General features: G+C 45.3%; 1 protein-coding gene and 1 long non-coding RNA gene across 2 annotated transcripts in view; one reads left to right on the plus strand and one right to left on the minus strand.

Annotated features, from left to right (window-relative positions):
* Positions 1–17,297, minus strand: part of LOC100122409 (tyrosine-protein kinase Drl) — a 40,379-nt gene extending 23,082 nt beyond the window's left edge. The window contains exon 1 of the mRNA XM_031924267.2: positions 16,427–17,297. Coding sequence (XP_031780127.1) covers positions 16,427–16,541 — 115 coding nt within the window. The 5' untranslated portion in view covers positions 16,542–17,297. The remainder of the gene's footprint in view (positions 1–16,426) is intronic.
* A 5-nt stretch (positions 17,298–17,302) lies between these two features.
* LOC107980743 lies at positions 17,303–19,161 on the plus strand. The gene is made up of 4 exons (XR_001728901.3): positions 17,303–17,705; positions 17,798–17,976; positions 18,066–18,142; positions 18,355–19,161. It is a non-coding gene; the product is annotated as an uncharacterized LOC107980743 (long non-coding RNA).
* The last annotated feature ends 3,901 nt before the right edge of the window (positions 19,162–23,062 follow it).

The raw sequence follows: 23,062 nt of genomic DNA on the forward strand, positions 1-23,062 counted from the left end.
GCCTCTAACCTCGGAAAGATCGACCGGGTCCCAGGATGACGCAGCGGGAGACCTGCACAGGACGACGAGAGATCTCTGCCATCTGCCTCATCCATATCCAACTCTCTCTCTCTCTCTCTCTCTCTCTCTCTCTCTCTCTCTCTCTCTCTCTCTCTCTCAACCTCTTCGGGCTGTGTGTAGCTAGCGCGAGAGATCGAATTTTAAGCAGTTGATCCTGTGTGCGTGTGCATACAGGTATACGTGTTTTCGACTCAGCGGGACTTTCCTGCTGCTATACGCCACCTGAGCTGCTTCGTTTGACTTCTTCTCTTGGCTTTTTTCTCTTTTTATACCCTCGAGTGGCTTCGTGAACATGTCCCAGGTTCGTGTTATGGGAGAAGAGAAAAGGTAATGCGCAGACGATACGATAATAGGTAAGAGGAGACGCGGGGGTTCTCCAGATTTTCAGGTGGGAATTGATGATGTTTTGGTGTGTTTTGGAAGCTTGCTTCTTTCATTTCTTATTTGAAGACTGAGTGTAAGTTATTGCATTCGGTGAGTTTTCGGACTGATTCTGGATCTATACCAATGTATAGATGATTTTAAGATATTCAATTTGTACACCGCTGCATAAATTACGGATAAAATCGAGCAGTGAATGCTAAATACGGCTGTCTGGTATGGAAACTGATCACGATTCAAAGAAACGCACACGCGTTCAAATTTCATATTCCCTCAACGTACGATTTTCGATTCTTTCAGCAAAAAGTGTCCACTTCTTTTTTTATTCAGCGCTTCATCTATATCAGCTCGGGTGCGATAAAACCCTGGACAAACGTTCGGCAAACGCCGTTTCCAAATTCACTAAGCAGAAGAGGAAGAAGAAAAAGAAAAAAACTTCGTCGTCACCTCGTATAACGTATGCAATCTCGAAACCTTTCTCGTCCCTGTGTTTTTCACACATCCTCGAAATATCTTTATCTCGGAACACGTCCCATTGCTGGCGCATATCTCTCTTCGGCCTTTAGTCGTCCCTAGCCGCCGATTCCTCGATACACACGTTCGATCTCTCTCTGCTTTTCGTCCTCAAGACACGTATACATGTAGAGGTACTTTTCTTCTCCTCCCGAGAGACTACAAAGTGCTCGTCCGCCTTGGCTCCGGAAAGCCGCTACGCAATATAAGTTCTCGCAGCGGAAAATTGTGGATGCAGCGCGCGATCTCTTGCCGTTTGAAAGATCATCAGTTTTCGAGATGAACGCGGCGAAACAAATTTCGAAGAAAGTTTGATCGAGAGACGTGCCATGTAGGAAACTGCGACGCTTGAATCTACGTGAAATTAAATGGAGATGGAATTTTCGATGTATTGTGCGTTGATGCACAAAATTTTACGAATAAAACTCACGTGACGGGATACAAACAATGGACGCAGTAGGAGATGTCACCAAGACTTACCTGTAACAAAAAGAAAATTACAAGTTAACAAGATTCATATTATGTACTAAAAATCTTTGAAAATGTTTGAAGGCGCATTTCAATATCGGCTTTCTTAAAATAAGTCTTCTCAACAGAGCCGTCATTGCAAGCATTTAAATGAAGTACGCCCTCATTCTTTCTGCAATATCTGCGCATCACAAGAGGTAGCAGTTTATTGGAAATTCTGTCGAGGGGGAGGGCTAAGAGTCTCGACTACCGGATTTTTTCTCATCTTTTGTTTTTTAACGAGCGATATTATGCGCTTTTTACGAATTAGCTATTTTATAACGTCGAGTTCAGGAGCTCGGATGAATACTTCGTGAGAGGCTTTTTGATTACGGCTTATAGATATAACGGAAGCTGCGCGACTTTAATGCTCTATAATAACCTTCCCATTGCTACTGGAGCTATTGAAATTTTTCCACAGTTCGTATTTATAATTGTGACCGAGGGATTTTTTATTCTTAGTCCGTGTTGAGTATAACTTGGATCGTTAATTTTATAGGTCGGTATCAAGATTTCAGTTTATGAGTATTTTACGGCGATGAATTACGTTTATACGATTATTCTGAGATACGCCAATTATCCAAAGCAGGTGCTGAAGAGTATTATTTATTTTTAACCAAGATTATGGATTTTTTGAAAGTTATACTTGATTTTAATTTTACTGAGATTTTATTCAACGTTTGACTTTTCGTCCGATCGATTCCCTAGAAGCACTAGTGTTTATAGCACCTGTTATCGTTCAATATTTACGTCATCGAATGTAGGTATTGAGTCCACGTTAACAGAATGAACTCTCAAAATTGTCTCACCTTCATTGATGCTCGTCTTATCAAGTTATTTTTGAATCAATCCACCGAGACCAAAACGAACCAAGTCTGGCAAGTTGTTGGATAAAAGGGTTTCAACGGCGTGTTTCATTATTTTACGTAATATACACTCAGTCAAAATATCAAAGTCATATCCAACGAAATATAATAAAAGATCTCACAAGTCAGAATTCGACTTCCGTAAACACTCTCCTCTCGTTCTCATAAAACTCCCTGACGCTCGAAAAAAAGGTGAAGTCTTCCAGAGGGCTGCAGCCGAACAAATCGAAAACGGCGCGACGTCGTATAATTTCTCGAAGGAGCAGCAGCAGCAGTTCTATTCGTTAAGAGACTCTCGAACCTGCCTCTCTGGATTTTCTCGTCGACTCATCGCGTGTAAGGGGCCTTCGGACACGCGAGACTCGAGGGGATCTAGATGCAAAGGTTAGTCCTACGCGGCAAAGAGAAGTTGTAGCCGGGAATTGAATGAGGGAGCAGAGCTGAACGAGGCTTGTTTCTCGAAATGAACGTGTGGGATTCTGTTATTGTTTCTTCTGCGCCTGTATACATCTTCCCAAATGAGGTCAGACTTTTTGAAATTTCATATAGATTCATCGTCTCCGACTGTCGGTTTTATAATTCAACTAATATGATATGAAATTTGAACTCTGCAGACTTACGAGTAAACGTTATTACAGCGTAAATCGACAGGTCTGGAAATAAAGTTACAAGATAAAATGCGCATATTTAAACGAGTTCTCGATTCTCAGAGCTCTTTATCGATAATGAATGAGGACACGAAAATACATCCATCAAAAAAGCAAACTCGTATTTCCGATCGCAGTGGTATCCTGTTATCGATGCTGCGGGTGAAAAAAGAACAGTTCATCAAAAATACATATTCGCAGAATCAAGACGAGAAACAACTTTTGCACGACCCATTAATCAAGCTCGTAAACAAGCAGAAGTCCGCAAAATTAATTAAGAACGATAACTTCCCTCATCAAGCAAACACGCATCCACGTATCTCTCATTCCGAGTGTTTTCATTTTATTTTCATCTTCCAGCGTGAGAAGAAATTACGTAAACAATTATTCACCGAACAACTTTCAATCAGTCGCTTTCGCCATCGCCGCAGGAATAATCACTTTTCGCTGTATGCGAGAGATAAGCCTCCGACCAAAACGCACACGTACACGAAAACCTTTCGAAAAAAAGAGGACCGTAGAAACCGAAAACATGTACAGGCTTGATTGAAAAAAAAGCGGAACGCTACTTCTCTTCGTGACCACTGTCGCGTCGAAAAGTCATTAATCAAACCCTCGAGAGAGCAGTGAGTGGTACACTGCACTGGAGCCTCTAATAATTAATAAAATGCCATAAAAAAGGATGGAACACGAGAACAATCATCATCGAGTCCCTATGCGAGCGTCGTGTACCTATTATCCGCTATCTCTCGTCCAAAAATCTCAAACACGCCTCAGGTGCGTGTACTCGCATACACTCTCGAGTCACTCGGTCAGATGCTCGTTAAGATCCTGTCACCGTGCAGGCGTGCGCGCGCCGATGGAATTGAGAGATTTTTCCTCGAGATAGCAGTCGAAACGCTGCATATCGATGGGCATGCAGCCGAAGAGACGGATGAGCGATGTCGAATGCACGGGGGAAGAAGCTATATACGTATATCTATAAGAGAAGGGTTTGAGCTCAGGTCTCACTGGGACGCGAGCAGCACGTCTAAATTATTCTCGTCTCTTGCGTGCGGACGAGGCGCGGTCGTGAGAGAGGAGAGAAGAGAGCAATCGATAGCGGGAGACGACGGAAGAGAGAATAATGATTGCGCCAGATGCCTCGAGCCCTTCGTCCTCGTATTGTGCGTCTGCCTATGGATTTTTTCGTCTGGCTCGTATCCTTAAGTTCTAGTAAGTTTTGGTGATTAAGATTGTTTTTTCCTCTTTTAAATGGAAAAATACAATATAAAACTCGAGAGACAATCAGTTCGAAAGGGAAACAACAAAGAATAGAAAAAAAACGGCCCACAAGCTCTTTCAAGAGAGAAAGGAAAACCATCACGACGATTACTCTTCCCATCAATCAAAAGGGAAGAAAGCTTAGAAAAACGGCGCGCAGAGAAAAATCCCACCCTCGATTTTCATTCATGAAAATGGATGTGCGAAACACTTCCGAGAATGCGGAGAGAGGAAAAGTAGTGTGTGTAAAGACAATCGAAATTCTCAAGTGCTCCGTAGAGACACGAGGGGTGAATTCTAGATAGCCTTAGACACTATCGTCGTGTGTCTAAGCTCTTCACACAGACACCGATACCGTGTGCAGCTCCTCTTCTCCATTATACCCTCCTGCGGAGGAGAGACACGAGATTGCGCCTGTGTATAGGTACACGCGTGTGTGTACTCAGTCTCGAGTGAGCCAGTTTCATTATGCGCAAAGCAAATTCGATTACCAGCGATCTAATTCGCGATCCATTAACCGACGGATACATACCAGCAGGTAATGACAAGCTGGACGGGAGTAGATGATGAGATTGAGATTTCTGCGGATGTAATATCCGAGAGCCTGCGTTTACAGTTAAAAATACCGTTGATTGGCTCGCTCTCTCTCGATGATTGGTTGATTGGTACAGCGAATTATTCGCGCTTTTCTTGTTTACATGCGCCATTATGCAAAGTATATGTATGACGAGACGTGTGTTCCGAGGAGCAGGTATGAAATTACAACGATTTTTTTCGACATTAGTACTCTCGGAGAACGACCAGGCTGGAAACGAGCTCTTGTAAATTTTTTTAACGAGGCTGCGGACAACTGAAAAACTTTCATGCACGGAGTTTTAATCGGGCGGTTAGCGTACGGACGAAATCGATTAATGATGACTTATTTTCGAAATGAAAACGTTTATCTGGAACGCACTTTCGTTATCGGCGAGTGAATAAATTAACACATAATTAAACAGCTGCCGAGTTCATCTTTTCGATATAAATACGCATACACTTGAGGCCAGCACCTCGAATTTGTAACGTCGATTCATTAGCGATTCCAGCTCTCAGGTTTTAAAAGAGCTAGAAACGTTCGCGAACTGCTTGTTCCAATTAGCAAATATATCGTTGGGACGAACGTACGACACGGCTAAAATCATATAAAAATTCTGCGAAGCCCGAGAGCTGAAATCGAAAAAACAAACGAGGCAAAGGTACGCTGTATCAACAAACGAAAAGCAGAAGCAAAAAAAGCTCGTTAAAAAGATTCTCACATAAAATGACGCGAAACAAGTATATACATAAATTAAGCGAAACGAGTCGAAAAAAAAAATGAACGATAAGCAACATCAGCAGCCGATTTCCATCGGACGCCGGCGCGATCGTCTTGCTCCTTTTTCGACACTTCCAGCGAGGCGGCTACACAGCTCTCTCTCTCTCTCTCTCTCTCTCTCTCTCTCTCTCTCTCTCTCTCTCTCTCTCTCTCTCTCTCTCTCTCTCTCTCTCAATTCTGATATCTCGCAGGGCTATTTTTTAAGCGGTATCTCGGATATACGTACCCACAAACACACACATACACGCAGAGAGAACGAATCGCGAGGAGGCGAGAAAAAGTTGTTTTTACATAGAAATCGACGGGGGTCCACGCGCTCGGCTCTCTTCATTTAAATGTCGCACTCGCACGCGAGAGAGAGAGAGAGCGTGTGTATATCCTTATTTTTCTTCTCGGTTTCTTTCCCTTGCATATACGTACAACTCTTCTCTCCCGGCTTCGTTGTTGTCTCCGCGTGTACGTTTCTTAACGAGAAGCGGCCCCGCGAGATTGATGGAGCCGGAGGCCGAGAGCCGTTTCGCCGGCAGAATTTATGCATCTTCTCGCGCTCGTAATCGTTCTCCCTTTCTCTGCTCATTTTTCCCTCTCTCTCCCTTTCTCTGCTCATTTTTCTCTCTCTCTCTCTCTCTCTCTCTCTCTCTCTCTCTCTCTCTCTCTCTCTCTCTCTCTCTCTCTCTCTCTCTCTCTCTCTCTGGCGCGTTCGTTAGTCACTTTCTTCTTGGTCACGCGAGCGCGCGCAAGCTTTATTAATACGCTTCTCCCGCGATATAAAACCGAGAGAGCGCGATTACGCGTGCGAGTATGTGTATAGGAGCTGGTTTCCGCGGATTCACGACAGCTGTGTCTGATTTATGGACGTTTTATTCAGTGGAAATTATCCCGTTGCCCGCGACGACGAGCTGCACACGCCGCGCAAAAAAAGGGTAATGAGCCCGTGGGTATGTAAGTTTCTGCGTGTATATACACTATAGGGAGATTTTTCAAACTTGAGGAGAGGAAGGCGAGTTGATTTAGCGGCGGCGCTTGGTCGATAAATTTCTGTAAACTCGTGGGTAAATACGTTCTTCGCGAGAGAGTGCGAGAGAGGCGAGAGCCGGTGATTTGCGTGATATGGTGGCTGCTGATTTATTCGTGAAAAATAACGCTCGTCATTTGCATATCGCCTTCGAGTTATATTTAAATAGAATGTAACGAACTTTTCGTGATTTATTTATTCCGAGTATAAAAAAAAAACATCCGCGAACTTCTTGCGTAACGCGTCGCACCGAAGAGATCCATATATGTACCCGAGATAAATAACTCGTCATATGCAACACGCTCACAAAACGTTGTATATTCCGACTTCAAAACATAATCAGCCGTCCTTTCACGCATTCTCACGCGCACAATGACGAGCCCATATCTCTCTGCCGCAGCAGCCCTCGAAATCGCTCATCTGGTGCAGCAGCAGCAGCAGCGACGTTACATGCACACGAGTCGAATATAATTAATGGCGAGCGGCCGCTTGACGGATTTGCGGTCGCGCGAAGAGACGTCCTCCTGATCGATCATGCTCCGCTGCTATCCTCGCTTGCCAGTCGAGCCTCACAATCTATCATTTTCGTTATCGCGTACGTCCGAACGGTCTTGTATTTCTGGCGGTTGGTTTGTCGTTTTCATTTTCTTTTCGTCGTCGCTCGGAGTTCGGCGCAGAGGATTATTATTTGTGCATACGTAATTTCTTCCTTTCTTCAGTCGGCCTTATATTGTGACTTTACGTAACTTATATATAGGCTGCTCGAAACTCGAGAGACAAATGCGCATCAAACAAGTTACGGAAACACGAAATTAGTACAGAGGTCTGAAATAACAAGCGTAGAGGCCTTCGATCTGAAAGGCGCTAAGTGATCGAGTCAACGACGGCTCGAAAATTCTCTGAACGCATAATTACGATTTCGTGCCAGGCGTCAATATTTGCTCTGTTATTCAAACACGCGCATTTGTACCTGCGTCGTCGTCGACGAAGCGAAGAAAAAAAAAACAAAAAACACCATTCCGGCAGCACATGTGGTGTGCGCGAACACTTAGACACGCACTTCTCGTCAGTCGTGTCCGGAGACGATAATTTACTCGGTCTACCCGTACGGCGAATAACAATGAGAAAACAAACCGGGATTTCCAAACGAGCAGAAGAGAAAAAACAAACATCGGATGAGCTGTATGGTATAGGCAAGAGAAGTAAGTCGAAGATCCGCGACATCGGGAGAAATTCAAATGAGAGATAAATATTCAATTTTCGTAGAGCGCGTGCCTTACCGCTGCGAGCGCGTATACGTGAGTGTGTTATACAGCGTTTTCACGGTGCATAAGGTAAGCGCTCGCTGCTGCTCCTCTTTTTCGAGTCTCTCGAGCTCCACCTGCGCGCGGCTCTCTCGAGCATCGTTAAAAAACACACCGGCCGAGGGCCTGACGATGCAAAAGCGCGTGCCCGCAGTTGCGTCGCTGAAAAGGTGTATGGTGTGTAGTTATGTGGAGGGAAGAGGTACAGCGAGAGCTGGGGAACCGTTTTGAATATATATCACCAAGTTTTTTCAATGTAGATTCGAGTGAGAGAGTAACAAGGCCTGTAAAGCGTCTTATTGCGCCGAGAGTGAATTGAGGCGATAACGATGTTGTTGTTTTCTGTTTTAAACATACATTCGTATATTTTATTAAAGTCGCGACACGAGCTTATAGCGTAAAATAAATAAAATTAATCCGATCGAGTCACGTTTGATTTTTCTCGTATACAATTATTCGTAAACGCACAATCGACAATTTTACGCTTACTTTATCTTGTACACACCGCATAGGAGCAGCTGCCACTGTTTTGAAAACCATTCCATCCGACTGTAAAAATCATTAAAACCGAATTTCCATCCGTCCATTCAGAGCGACAGCTAAGCCCGAGCTCGAAAATCGTAATCCGGCTGTCAGAAGTTTGCGTTGCAGCGCAGCACAACAGCTCCTTCTGGAGAAACGTCCATCTACCTACTACCGTGTACGTATATCCCCGCACGAAGAAAAAAAAGCAAGCTCAAGGACGGCTGCTGATTTGGTCTCTCTCCCTATACGGGAAATTCCAGTCAGAAAATCGGCATTGTCGTGTTTTGACACGGGGGCAACCGACACTGAACCCGAGATATAGAATAGGAGCAGCAACGGCAGCAGTTACAAACTGACAAGGCCCCCAAAATTGAAGACGACGAGAGAGGGAGAGAGAGAAATTTAATCTTGGCCGTCTGCTCGGCGAAGGAGAGCCGGGGCGAGAGAGAAGGAGCTTATACCTGACCTTTTTTCGAAAGTCTCTCCGACCGCGTGGGGCGATAACTGGTTTGCCGGTGTAGTAGTGCGTCTGGAAAGCGAGTGGAGGAGCCCTTTTGACGATCTCACTTTAAAACCGAGCGCTCGCGCGCGAGGGCTTTTTACCCGATGGACGGGTTAACAGCACAGTTACACGCACGCTTACGTATACGTTCGAGGGCGTGTGAGCAACGTCTGTGATACGAAGAGTCTCCGCTGCATTTTTCAGCCGGAAGCGCGGAGGAATTATCCTGGAGAGATGCGTTTTTGCATTCGGAGTGTTGCGCGCGCACTCGTATACGTACTCTCTTCTCTGCTCTCTATGTATGTATAGCGCGCAGAGAGCCACCGGATATGTGGCATTACCAGAATTGCTATTTTAATGGCGCGTAGCATCAAGATTATCACGTGCTTCTTGCCCGCGCTGTAACGTTTTTCTCAGAGCGGGCGCGCGAAACACTATCCGAGCATCGGCTCGCTTATTATACACAGATAATTAATTATTCATAAATTCACAAGGTTTTCGACAGCCGAAATCGATCATCGGTATATAAACACGCGCTGTTTCAGCTACTTAGACCACCTGGAAAGTTACTCGGTCTACGAGAGAGTCACCACAGGCGGAAACGTATACGCGCGCACGGGAGAATTACTCGCGAGGAATCCTATCTCCGCGAGCTTTTTGCCCTGTTCTGCAACACACAACGAGGTGCGAGAAAGATAATCGGAGCTGCAGAAGAAGAGGAAGAATAGCAGCGGTTGTAGTAGTAGTAGTAGTACTGCTCGAGTTACATTCCCCGAAGTGGTAAAATGGCTTTAACGCTCTTTTGTGGATTCGCACTCGACGCCGAGCGCACGCGCGGCCAGTTTTGCTCGAATTCCCGGGCGAGAGTGTATTTCCGCGAGTGTGTGTGTCTCTCTCTCTCTCAGTCGCGGGGTTTCTTGCGAGTTGTAAACAACTTTTTTTTACTCGTCGGACTCGGAGTGCTGGATCAGTCCTCTAATGGATTTTTTTATTACATAAGAGAGACATCCGGGTTGCTACTCGGCGTGAAAATATTTTTGAAAAAAAAGCCGAGATTAGGCCGACTGAAATCTTTCTGGAGAGGAGCTAACTCTAAGCCTAAGTAATTCTCGAGCTCGAGCTCCCCTCCCGAGGAATAATCGCGAAGCTAAGGCTTCATCGCACTCACTTATCTCTCCCCCGGAGCAGCAGCAGCGCACCGCGAGCATCACGATATCGTCGCTCGAACGCCTCGACTCGCGAAAAGCCAGGCTGTGCGCGCTCGCGAGTATCGGCTTCCAGGAAGAGGAAAAGACGAGACTCTCCTTCGCTTAGGCCGTCGCTGCTGCTGCTGCTTCGTAACCTAAGCTACATATAGGAGCAACGGCGGCTCTCGGACGCTTACCTTCTCCCGGGTCGTCGAGCTATATAACCCGCTGCATCCAGGAGAACGTAGCCGGCTATATATCGGTATATATCGGCGGGGCCGATCTCCTCGCGAGAGAGGGAGAAGTGACTGTCGATTATTCGGTGTCTAAATAAACTAGAGAGAGAAGGAGAGAGAGAGAAGAGATGTGTAGAGAGAAGGAGCTGGGAGGAAAGGGAGGGAGAGCCGGTTCAGCAGCAGTCGGGCGAGGCTAGTCCGCCGCACGCCTCCTTCGTTTAACAAGGACCTCGTTATGGTGTGTTATATAGCCGGGGCCCGCGTGTGTGTGTGTGCCCGCGCGGAAGACTGTATGTTTGATGAGCGCGGACCTTGCTAAGGTCGTATAATGAGACGCGAGAGAGAGAGAGAGAGAGAGAGAGAGAGAGAGAGAGAGAGAGAGAGAGAGAGAAAGAGAGAGGGGTCCGGATAGAACAGCGAGAGGAAAGATTTGTAGAAATTCGTTTGGGTGATTCTCCCGAGTTATCGCCCTTGACTGCTTTTTTTACGGTCCCTCGAGCCGAGAGTTCGTTTATCTCTTTGACGTATTACTCCCGGCTTTGTTTTCGCGTCCATATTCCGGTATATCTCGTTCGTTATGTACAGTTGCTTAATTTTCGAGTGCCGATTATTATTCCTTTCAATCTTCACCTCCTTACGTTCACGCGATAAAAAGAAGCTTTCTTTCTCTCAAACTACTCCTCATGCAAATCTCCCTTCTCCTTGCGCGCATACAGCACTGGAATATCGAGGACGAGCGTATTGAAATTCAAGCAGCGCGCAAAGCAACGAACGCGCGAATAAACAAGACGCGCATGCTCTCTATGGTCCCTCATTTGCCTCCCCCGCTGGCATCATGCTCATCATCATGCAAATCGGCGGCGGCGCGCGAAACGTAAACAAAGAAAGAAAAAGACCAGCAGCGGTATAAAGTGCAGGGAGTTCCTTTCGCGGATTGCGAGCGTATATTCGTTCGGCAATTGTTAAGCGCCGCGACGACGCATAACAAAATAACGCGAGAAAAAGAGTATGTATAGTGGCGCAGCCGCGTATGCGTTGTGCTGCACACCGGAGTCCTTTTCCTTCCTCTGGACTCTGTATACGCGCACTTCTCGGATTTCTTTTGCACAATACGCGAGCGCGCGCAACTCGCGCCCCGTAATAATGGATCGTAAATTCTTTTTTCTCTCTTTCTCCGCTGTAGCAGGCTTCGTCGTTTATCATCCCTTTGCTTCTTTCGATTTCTATAGGGAGCGTAGGTTTTTGTTTTTAATTTTTCTTCCCTCTGCCGCTTTCTCCACGATCGAGCGCGGTTATCAGTGGCTGATATCAAGAATTATACTACTTTCTAGGTAAGTTTGAAATTTATATTTAAACAACTTGTTAATTATATTTAAAACCGGCCAACGTATTATTAATAGTTGATGTTCGATAATTATCGATAACTGTAAATATCGATATTTTTGATTCGATATATCGAAATTTTGTATCGATATCTTAACTAACCGATTATTGAACGTATCGATATATTTCACGTAAATATCGATATCTTAGTTAACCCAATGCCCAATTTTTTTGTCAAATTTAGCGTCTCTTACTCGCGTCGTAACGGTCGTGAGTGAACTGTGAAGTAAGTATATTCAGTGTGCGAACTGCGAACGCGAAGATTGCGAAGCCGCGGCTCGCGGAGGCTGATGTCCAGATTCCAAATTATCAAAACTAGCAATCAATTACTTGACAGTCATTACATTGAATGAAACTTGTAATTGCATATGTAAAATATTTATAAATAATAAATAAATTGAAAATTATTATAATACTTATTTTTAGGAAGAAAAATTAAAATTTAACATATTTTTAAAATTTTTTACGATATTTATATCGATTCTTTATATATTGATTATTATCGATATTCAATATCGATATTAAACCTAATCACGAGCATCACTAATTGTTAAGCATATTGAATTGCTGTAACGGCAGTTACAGCTTAAGCGGCTCAAGTATGCTCAGTAGAAGGCGTAGTTTTGACATAGGTGACATACTGGTATATATGCCTTGGGCTTACGGATCAAGATGAGGGAAATGCAAAAATGCTCGTGCGCCACCTATCTTCGCTAGCCGGTAACAAAAGAGCCGACAAGTTTAAGTTCATAGCAGCACGGCACTACTGCTGATCCATCCCTGCGTTCGAGATGTTCACGATTCGCACGAAATATTAATCGCTGCCAGTCTTGACTAATAAATGCTCTCGCACATCTTTCCTCATTCATAAGGACCACCAATTATCGGCGAAATTACGGAACAGGTCGATCCACCATCCGACTCCAATCAAAGATTCATCACTGCCGCTCGCGACGGTATAGTAAATTAAAAATAATTTGATTTACGGCGTCCCATTAAAATCGCGCGCGGGGTAGTCCGCTCCACTATTTATCCTTCCGCCTTCCGCGCGATTCTCATCAGCGGAAAAATTCCTCCCCCTCGAATTCCCGGCGCCTTTCTCTCCCATTCTTACACCCACACACTTCATCCAGACGACGGCGTCGATATTGCGCGAAAATTCGCGGAGCAATATCGTCGCGGATATTTCCCGAGGAAGTCCTCGGAAACACAACACACCGCCGCAGCGCGTTCCAATAAAGCTGGATTCGAACGCGATCTCTCTCTCTCTCTCTCTCTCTCTCTCTCTCTCTCTCGTCTTTTAATCCGCTTAGCGGGGGAGCGAGTTTGCTCTTTGTTTTGCCCTGACTGTGCGCTACTGCAGCAGCGACGGCAGTGTATATAGAGCTGCGCTCCCGGAGCGTAAACAACTTCGTCACGAGCAATTGCAATTAATCGAGTTAAGGGACGATTGCTTCCGAAATACGAGAGAGAGAGAGAGAGAGAGAAGCTGCTTCTACAGGTTTGTTTTTCGTGCGCTTTATATTCGATCTCCCGCACGCGCTATACCCGCTGTTTTTTCTCTCGTCTTCTTCCTTTTGACATTGCTTTCTTATTGAGTCAGCGTTCGGCAGTAGCTTCGTTATTATAGCCTCGCCTGCGCGTTTTAATGTCGTTCTGGAAGGAAGTTTTTAAATAAAGCGATTCCTTTCTCTCTGTCTCCGGGCAAAATGAATGTGCTAATTCGAGAGAGATTAGTTCCCTGCGCGTATACGTATAACCGTCGAGATTGAAGCGCTGCAACTTTTTCAATCTCGAAATTCCTCTCGCTCCAATATTCATCCAGTTCTATGAATGAATAAAGTCCTCTATACGCTCTGCACCAGAAAAGCCTCGGGTCTTAGAGCGCGCCGTGTATACTGCTGCAGTAAATCATTCACGCCGTTAAATAATTCCATTTTCCCAGCGTTTATCATCGCGCCATCTCTTTCAGGTGAAAATTGCCCGCGTCTTTCACAGCCGATCGCGTAATCCTCGACCTTCGTCGCGTCCCGGAGTATAAATCCTTTTTCCAACCCTTGAGGCTCGAAAAAAATATTAACGCTATACGGAGCAGAGATTTTCAAAGATCCCGGGAGAGGGAGAGAGAAGCTTCCTTTCCATTTCCACCTCTGCCCACGGATTCTCTCAGGTATGCACTGTACGACCAGCGGCTGCAAAGCGTTTCCTTAATCCGCTCCGCTGCCTCATTGTGTCTCGAGACTATTCTAAGGCCGACCGCAGAGGAGAGAAAAACGCGTTGCCCGGTTTCTCTCTCCGCTCTCTCTCTCTCTCTCTCTCTCTCTCTCTCTCTCTCTCTCTCTCTCTCTCTCGTGTAATAACTCGCTCTCGCTATCCCCTGGTTTATTTATTAGATCCGTATACGCCGACGACGAGGTTCACGAAAAATAAACAGGAGAGAGCCGACGGCGGCACCCACGCACCGCTTTACGCGCACGTGAAATACGCGTCGCTGATGCAGGACTGCTCTCTCTGTCGTAAATTATTTCAGGGAGGGGCCTTTCGCCTTTTTGCCGCGCTTGTTTGCTCGGCTAATCGCAATACGTGGCTTTTAATTTCGAGGGAATACGCGAGCGAGTCGGGCTAATTGATTGTTGGGGCACGATAATGATGCATCGGTGTCTGTTTGTGCTTTGTTTCATCGGCAGCGTCGAGCGGGAATATGTTTGCGTTCTATCAAGCGTACAGTCAACGAGTGCCGCTTCTATAAATATTATTAATTCGAATTTCAGGGAATTCGGCGAATCGTTAATTTAAAAAAAGCAGATTACAACGACTGATTTAAAAAATTCCTCGTTCGGGCCATAAACATCCTAAAGAAACAATCAATCAATCTCATTTTACGAGAAAAAAACACTGCCTACATCCACGCACGGGGAACATTAAACAAACACCAGCCGTCCATACCGATTAATTCCCCCATCGCTGCAGCGTTATATACCTTCGCGAACCGCCTGCTCAAGATCGAGACGACAAGGTGCTCTCGTGCTCGCGCAGCAGACGGCTCGGCCGTTAATTCGAATTCTTCGGCTCGTTTTCGCGCGCTCGCGCGCGCCTTGCATTTTTATCCTCCTCCTTCTCTCTTTCTCTTTCGCCTGCTGAGCCTTGTACCCACCGTACTATATACATATACACAGCGCTGCTGTCTTATCCGTTTACCGACTCCCGGCGCGACTTATGACGCGGACCTCTCGCACTCCATTATCTCGAAAAATTAACGACTCGGCGAAGGCTTGACCTTTGCCCTTTTTACGCGCAGGAGAGAACGTTTGAATGTGTGTTTGTGTGAGAGAGAGTTTGGCTTTTTGCAGCTGGCTCAGCTGCGACGTGTTTTTTCGCTGCAGGTTTGGATTCTCCCTGTCGAGAGGAAACTATACTTTTAACGAGAAAAGTCGCTGGTCGGAAAAGGAGTTGCTTGCTTGCTCGAGGCACTTTTAAGGGCTGATGTTGCCCAAGTGTCTCCCAAGTTTTACGAACTAATTTAACGATTCGACCGCGGTCACCTCGCGCGCGAGGGCTATAAATTGGCAAGTTTTTCTCGAGTAATTGTGGGATTTATTTCGCGTATAAGCTGGTTTACGGCAGCACGGACTGTCGATAAAAAGTTTCCCGTCGGTGATTTAGGTCCCAAAGTATTACAAGTAGGTTGAAAATTATTGAACGATCGTGGGGCGATCAATGAATTATTGCCGCATTAAGGAGACATTACGATGCTGCTTTACGCGCATCGGGGAGCGTTTAAATAGATGCGTATAAATATAAAGTTATAAAGTACACTACTTAGTGCACAGTAACAGTAACTACCTTCGCGCGCGTGCCGCGAGGTTCTAATAAATGCACTTAATAGTTTGGCGCGTGCGCGCGAGGAGAGCGAAAGTGAAAATTAGATGTATTAAGCTTTTAAATGGGTATAATCAGTGCTTGAAAATAACTCTATTCGATAAACAGTAATACTGATACGAAGAGTCGAGTTCTGCTTGATCAGTCACGAATTCCGTGTGCGGAGACGGAAAGACGTGCAAAAATGCTAATGTAAACAGTAGCTAAAGCCAATGGGCACTTTGACAACTCGTCGATAAATAAAAACTGGTTTTACGATACTTTGTTGTGCAAAATTTACAACTGGACATTACTGTTATAAGCTGCTTAATGGGTAAGATACTTTGGAAAAAGCTTCATTTTATGATAATGAAGAGCAATTCAAAGATAGGATTAATGACTTTATTTTTCACTGAAATCTTTCGGATTCCACGTCCCGAATACTTTTATTCCTTACAGCACAAGCAACTGCTTACACCAACTCAGTTTTCCCGGTATAAACACAAAGAAGTCGACGGCAGTGTTCGGCAAACGAGCTTGTAAACAAACACCGCTATGCGCCAGATAACTGCGCGCAGAATCCGCCCTATACTGTTTCGAAATCCACGTGTGCATGAAAATAAGCGAGAATCGATTCGGAAACGCATCTCAGTCTCGTCGAACACAATCGCCGAACCCAAATAAGAAAACAGCAGCATTCCCCCCCGTACCCGTGAAAACAATCAAATCCGAAAATACACGGCTGGTCACATAATACTACGCGTAAAACGCAGTTCATTCGCCGTTCAAAGTCCAAATAAACGTCAACAGAGCCGTACTACTCACCCATGAGTTTGCGGACCTCCACCTGGTTCAGGAAGAGATTGAAGAAGCCGGCAGCCGGTGCGACGAGCATACACGCGGCCAGCAGCAACGTCCACGTTCTCGTCGAGCCCAACATCCTGACGACTGTCTATATACTGTTTAAACTTGACACAAGGAATTATCCGCGGTGTCAAAACGCGCGAAAGAAGTCCGAAAAAACGCACTAGAAGCCTCGTCGTCGTCGTGGTATTTCTACGCTGGAGTTGCTCCCTCGCATCCTGCGCCTGCTGCAGACACTCTCCTCTATTCCTTCCTCTTCTCCTTACGCCTGGCGCGCGTTGTATGCAGAAGGAGAGAAAGCGAGTCTCCAGCTGCCGCTGCTCGATTATTATTCTCGCGTCAGGCGTATATAGTTATATGCGCGCACGAGCCCGGTCTCTCTCTCTCTCTCTCTCCGCGATTAAAAAGGGAAACAACAACGAGAGCGCGATTCCCCGATTGTCCGAGTAAAGGTAGAACTCCACGTATACCGCGCGCAGAGAGCGGCTTCTTTGACAGCTCCACAACACAGCTATACAGCAGGCACAGCAGCAGCAGCGGCGGTAGTAGCGGCCACTATACTATACACGGCGAGTCTGCACTAAAATCCGAATCGAGGAAATTCTCCGGTGCACTCGCGAGCGTCGTTTATCGAGATAAAGGTTAAGTCGTCGCCGCGAGTTTACATCCTGGCCTCGGTAGAGGTTAGGTGCGCTTGGGAGTCCGAGTGGAGGAGAAGCCAAGCAGCTGCACGAGGAGTTCGCTCGCGGAAACCCGGAACGCTTGTGCCGCGGCCGCCATCGGCGGACTGGTCGCTTGCTGCACTGAGGGCACTGAGGCGAGAGAAGCGGCCGCCGCCGCGTGCCTCCGCGGCAGCGCGCAGGCGTCGCCGCCACGCTGCCGGCGGAACCGGCCGAAGACGCCCGAAGCGCCGCATCGGTGTGAGCCGATCGAGCGGCCGTTAGTCTGTGTGCGTGCGGCTGTGTTCGCTGCGTCCTTTTCTCGTGCGAAGGAGAGAGAAAGAGAGAGAAAGAGGAGGCTCGTTTTCTCGTCTCGCGCGCCGCTACTGGCCTGCTCGGCCTGTAGCACTTTTGGCTTCTCTCTCTCTCGCTAAGGAGAGAGAGAGAGAGCGAGAGGCAACGATGTGTTGTGTTACGGTGTGTTAATGCATCTTTTCCAACGAGGTGCAGGCAGCCGGCCAAGGTGGAACGAGGGAGAGAGTCGAGGCAGTGCTCTTTCTTCTTATTCTTCGCGTTTTTGGGTAGGTAAAGTGTATTGTGCCGCGGACGCGCGCGAGCTCAATATGGCATTCGTATACAGCCGACAAAGATGTTTGATAAATATCGTTTTTAGGTTTATGGATGCTGATGCCCGGCTGTATAACATATATGCGTGGGGAGGAAAACGCATTGTGAATTTTCTCGAAGGATCAGGAACGGCCGCGCGTTGACAGTTGGCGGAATGCCATTAGAGCGATACAGCGAGGGAAGTGCCGGTCTTATTACGATGGAGAGATGAGAACGAACTTTATTGTAAGTCTCGCGCTTTGCTATGCTATTGTCGCTGCCGTTTGAACGTTTATGCTAATATACTTGAATTTTCTGTGTGTCTCTCGCAACAGGTGAGGAAGGAGCTGCATTGTTGGTTAGTTGTGCTGAACGGAGAGTCTTTTGCATCTACGGCAACGGCGTCTTGAAGGTTACTTTTTACTGTATTTCGTTTATATTGCTATATTGAAATAAGGCTCGTAAAGAGCCATACTATTTATGAATATTTGCGATGGTTCGTATATTTTTTATGATCGATGAAACCCCTTGAAATAACAATTACTTTTCCAATAGACTAACCGAATCGTTAACTTAAACGTTAAGTATAAACCGCAATTAAAATTTGATAATCCTTCTACACAGATCAGCCTGAAGGAACTGCGAAAGCGCTAAGTGAGAAATACTTAATCGCGCATCGCCAAACATTGAGAAAGTGTCTATACGGACAGATCATTGACGAGTCAGATCTGCAAACTCCCAGGCGATTGCGATGCTCTCCAAACTTCGGCGCACCGCAATATCGCGCCCTGAATTTTTGTATAAACAACAGCCTCCGCCTATTGTATAGTTATATACAGACGAGTGGAGAAACGGCCTTAAAGGTATGCGCAGACCCGAGTGGTTTAGTGGTTTTGCTTCTGTCTTGCTCTAGGGTGGCTCGCTCTGCATACCTCCGTCCTCCTCTCTCGCTCTTCTCTCGTTCTCTCGACTTCGGTCCGCGTGTTGCATTCATGAATGCGTTGTGGAGATGTGTGAGAGATTATACACGAGAGGAGGACGCGCCGCGCGGCATATACGAATATTACTATCAAGTACTGCTGCTCCGCTGCGCTGTTGCTGCAGCGTGCGCCTGAGAGTGAGTGCTACAGCTCATCCCACTTGGTATTTGTTATGAAACTTTATTGCCTGGCAAAGTGACTTCGTTTTTCCAGTCTTATTAGATTACGGAGACTTATATGATTACAGTTTGAGAAAGAGCTTCTGACGTTTGTTTTGATTAAAATTGCAGGATGCGTGTTAATATAGGTATTATTATTTATTGACCCTATTGTATAGGTTATGACCTGTCCGTAAGTGTTGAACGCCGTTCCAGTCAAGTTAGAGAATTATTAGTGGACAGTGTTATTTTATTCAAGCTATATTTAAATTGATAAGATTCTTATAAACGTTCTTCTTTTGTATGAATTATTACACCTTGCAAATTTATTCATTTCATCCATCTTCATAGGTATTTATATTTTTTTACCTATTGCCTTATTGATGATTCCTGTCAGCAAAGAATTAAGTAAAATTAGTATGATTTCCGTTTTATTTTTTTACATTAAATGGTGGAATTTATTTCAGTTATAGTTATTAAATCTATATAGATAGATTCAAAATAGCTGCAACTTTTATAGTTTCTATTCGACATTTCAATCATTAGATTCTAGATTTTACAATAGCTTTCAAGTTATCATTACAGATCAGGATTAAAAATTTAATTATATGCAAATCGGTCAAAACGGTTCCCATGCGAGCATTCCCGGTTAACGCTCATTTCTGAATGTTAATCAAGCTATAAATCACAACAAATCATTCATCTATTATCTCGCGTAATTAACTAAACACACTCAGCGACCTACATCTCCTTCTAATTGAGTTCTACAGACGCACCACTGCGAACGAGAAAAATCGAGCAGAACGAACGATCAATAATTCCCATTCAAGCGCGAGCGAAAAAAATCATAAATAACGCATACAAAGCCTCTCTATCCCAATATGCACACACACACACGCACATTCAACCCTTCCGATCTGCGCTGCGGCAGCGCCTCAATAAAAATTCGCCAATTAGCCTCGACGAAATATCGCGTGGAACTCCCACGTCGAACTTCACATCCCGCGAACATCCTCGCTTTTTCCCACTCCCGTGTATTATAGCTGCTCTCCTTTTTTTCTCTCTGCTCTCAGTCTGAGCCTCGTTCCTCAGCTCAACCTTCGCAAGACGTATCCCTCGGAACCATCTCTCTTCCTCGAGCGCTGCACGACGACGCGCTCGATTACCGAAGCCAGTTATTAAAGCCCTCCGTGCAACGAGAAGAAGAAGCAGCGAAGACGAGGAAGCGAGCAAGAGAGTAACTCGCTCGCTCCTAATAATTTCAGCGCTCGCTGCTGCTGTTGCTGCTGTTGTAGCAGCTGAACGATCAATCCGCGCGAGTGCAGCTCGTTATACGTCAAGTGAGAGAGAGAGAGAGAGAGGGGGGGGGGTAGAGAGATGCAAATAATTAAATTTCAGGCTGCTCTCCTCGGCGCTTGCTCATTTTTCTGCCCCGCGTAATCGCTTATTTGTTTTGCGACGCGTGCGAGCGCCCGCGCGAGTATTGAAACGCGACCCCATAAATAATTTCGATAATCGCTTGCTTTATGGGGGCATTATTTTCCTTGGCCTGGTAATGCGCCCGAGAGAGAGGGAGAAAGAGTCCTATCTCCTTCTTCCTCCCTCGCCGACTGTGCTGTATAGGTGAGCTTCTTTGTTCGAGGACTTATCTGCCCGGGAGATAAGGTGTGTGCTGCGCGCGTTGTTTCTCCCTCTCTCTTTCTCTCTCTTCGTATCTTTGCTTTTCCTTTTTTCGTCCTCTCTCGCTTTCCTATCTCAGAGGATACACACGAGGCTGAAGAGAGAGAGAGAGAGAGAGAGAGAGAGAGAGAGAGAGAGAGAGAATATGATGGAACGAGGAATGGTTTCTCTCTCACGAGGATTACTCACGTTACATTGTGCGAAGGAGAGAAGGCATTATTGTACTCGACTGCTGACTTTCGTTTTCGATTTGCATGTCGAACTTCGTTTTTCTTACTACGATCTTTTTTTTCAATCTTGTATACTCCCCAGATGACTTTCCAGCTGTGCGTACATACTCTGGTCTATAAAATTTTAACGACTTGGTCGTTACCTAATGGAATGCGAAATAATTAATTTTTCATATACCTGGGGGGAGGAAGGTTCACATGCTTGCTGGGAATTTTAATTTAGTTAGATTGGTCTTGATTCTCCAAGAGTAATTAATGTGATTGAATTATTTTAGCGATGATACTATATTAAACAGTGAGAAAACTATTCTTTGTCTAATTCCATAAAAAAAGCCTTTTTTAACCCACTCTATTCTCGTTCTGTCACACATTTAGTAAAGAACAGTTGTTCAGTTATTGATAAAAAAATAATTAATTTTATATCCGAGGTTGACGGTATAGCAAAGTTTCAAAACTGTAACAGTGCACAGTAACGACCGAGGTAACGAGGCGAATCAATGTGCCTCGTGATGCGCTTGATTAGAGTAACGTAGCGCATGAAGTCCCAGTTACGCTTTATGGCTCAGCTGTTCGTCGCGGTTTGTACCTATTATATGCCATTTCGCATTTGATTTATGTCAAAACAGCAAAACGACTTGTAAATAGACTTTAATATGCGAAATAGATTTGCTTTTATGATTCCTTAACGAGCAATGCAAAATTGCTACTAATCAATATAATGTAAGAAATTTCAATTTAATTTCACAAACGTTTTTCCATTCTTAGTAATAAAAAGCATCAATCACTTTTGAGCCATCACGCACTGATAAATGGAAAACTCGTTGCGACGGAAGTTGGCATTTCATCCATCAGTAAAATTATAGTTGATTCCTCGAAACAGCATATAATTATCATTTCTTGACGAGTATCCGTTTACTTAATACCACACTTTAAACGCATAGAGATAAAAGCCCCGCCACCCTGAAAGTGGTACAAGCACGTAGAATCAGTCGTCACGTATTAGTATAGAAGCATCGTTGTTTTAGTAATGTATTGAAATCTTTTCAGCTCTCTTGTCTCCGGCTAGCAGCGATAGGTGGCGCATAGGCGTTTCTCTTTTCCCTCATCATAACCTGCGCGCGAAATGTACATATAGATGTAGACCACCTATGCCTAAAAGGCTTTGTTCGACCTACTTGGGCCATTTGTGCCAACCAACCAGCAACCAATCAGAATCACGTATTAAATGCTTCACAACAAAGGCCATCATTTTTTTAAGAGAGGAGAATAACGAACAAGTATTATGTGATTAGTACGCGTATGCGATGGGAAAAGTGTAAATCCAAATCTCTAGTTTATCCTTACAAACAAACCTCTACGCACGGACTTTGAACTCGGTGAATCATAAACATTCATGAACGAAGGATAATTCATCGCGTAACTCCAGTTTCGCGATTGCGCCAAACTCCTTAAAGAAACAAAACGCACTATGCGTATCCTGACGCTCGTTTACCGAGTCAACTAACGTAGCTGTGCTCGCGAATTATGCGCGCAGGTGCACCGGCATTTCCTCGTTTACCCGCTTCGCTTCTTCTATGTGCTCAAGATCGCAATAGCTCTTATTCTACATAAAATCGCCTCGAAAAATCAAATCGATGCATACTCCATCGGTATCGCACGATCCAGTAAAAAAAATTTCTAAAAAAAATAATGAAACGGTTCTTCCAGCACATCGCTCTTCTCCCCTTTTCCAGCGGGTCAAGAAGGAAGTCTCTCCCGCGCTTTGTCGGTTCTAATCCAGCCGACTGCTCGCGAGTACATCTCGGGAGAAATCCTCGCGTGCGCGGATACGAGACTTTGCGACTCACCGACTTTATACATATAGCAGCTGTATACAGGGACGGTTTACCGCGAGAGCGCACGCGTTTCTCAACTGCGCTACGTGTGCAGTCCACGGATTCGTTGTTCGTGAGCTATTTGGCCAGCCGGCGGCGGCCCTCTATGTACCTTACGGGAGAGAGAGAGATGCATATTTAGGTTCGCGTGCTGGCATGTGGATGAGCGTGAATTTTTTTGTCGAAAAATGAATTTTTTCGGCGGTTGCGTGCGCGGCGTTAGAGTGTGTGTGCGCGTATGGATCTGAGCTTATGTTACGGAGCACAGCTGGCGCTTTTACGGTATTTTTTTAAATTCATGCCTGTCGAACTATGTAAACAGGGTTTGAAGTTTTAACATTTTTCGCTGGCAATGCATAACAATTCTTTCCAGAGCAGATGCTGACGTATGCAGTCATTTTTTTGTCGTG

The sequence above is a fragment of the Nasonia vitripennis genome, chromosome 2 (genome assembly GCF_009193385.2).
Source record: "Nasonia vitripennis strain AsymCx chromosome 2, Nvit_psr_1.1, whole genome shotgun sequence".
Taxonomy (NCBI): Eukaryota; Metazoa; Arthropoda; class Insecta; order Hymenoptera; family Pteromalidae; genus Nasonia; species Nasonia vitripennis.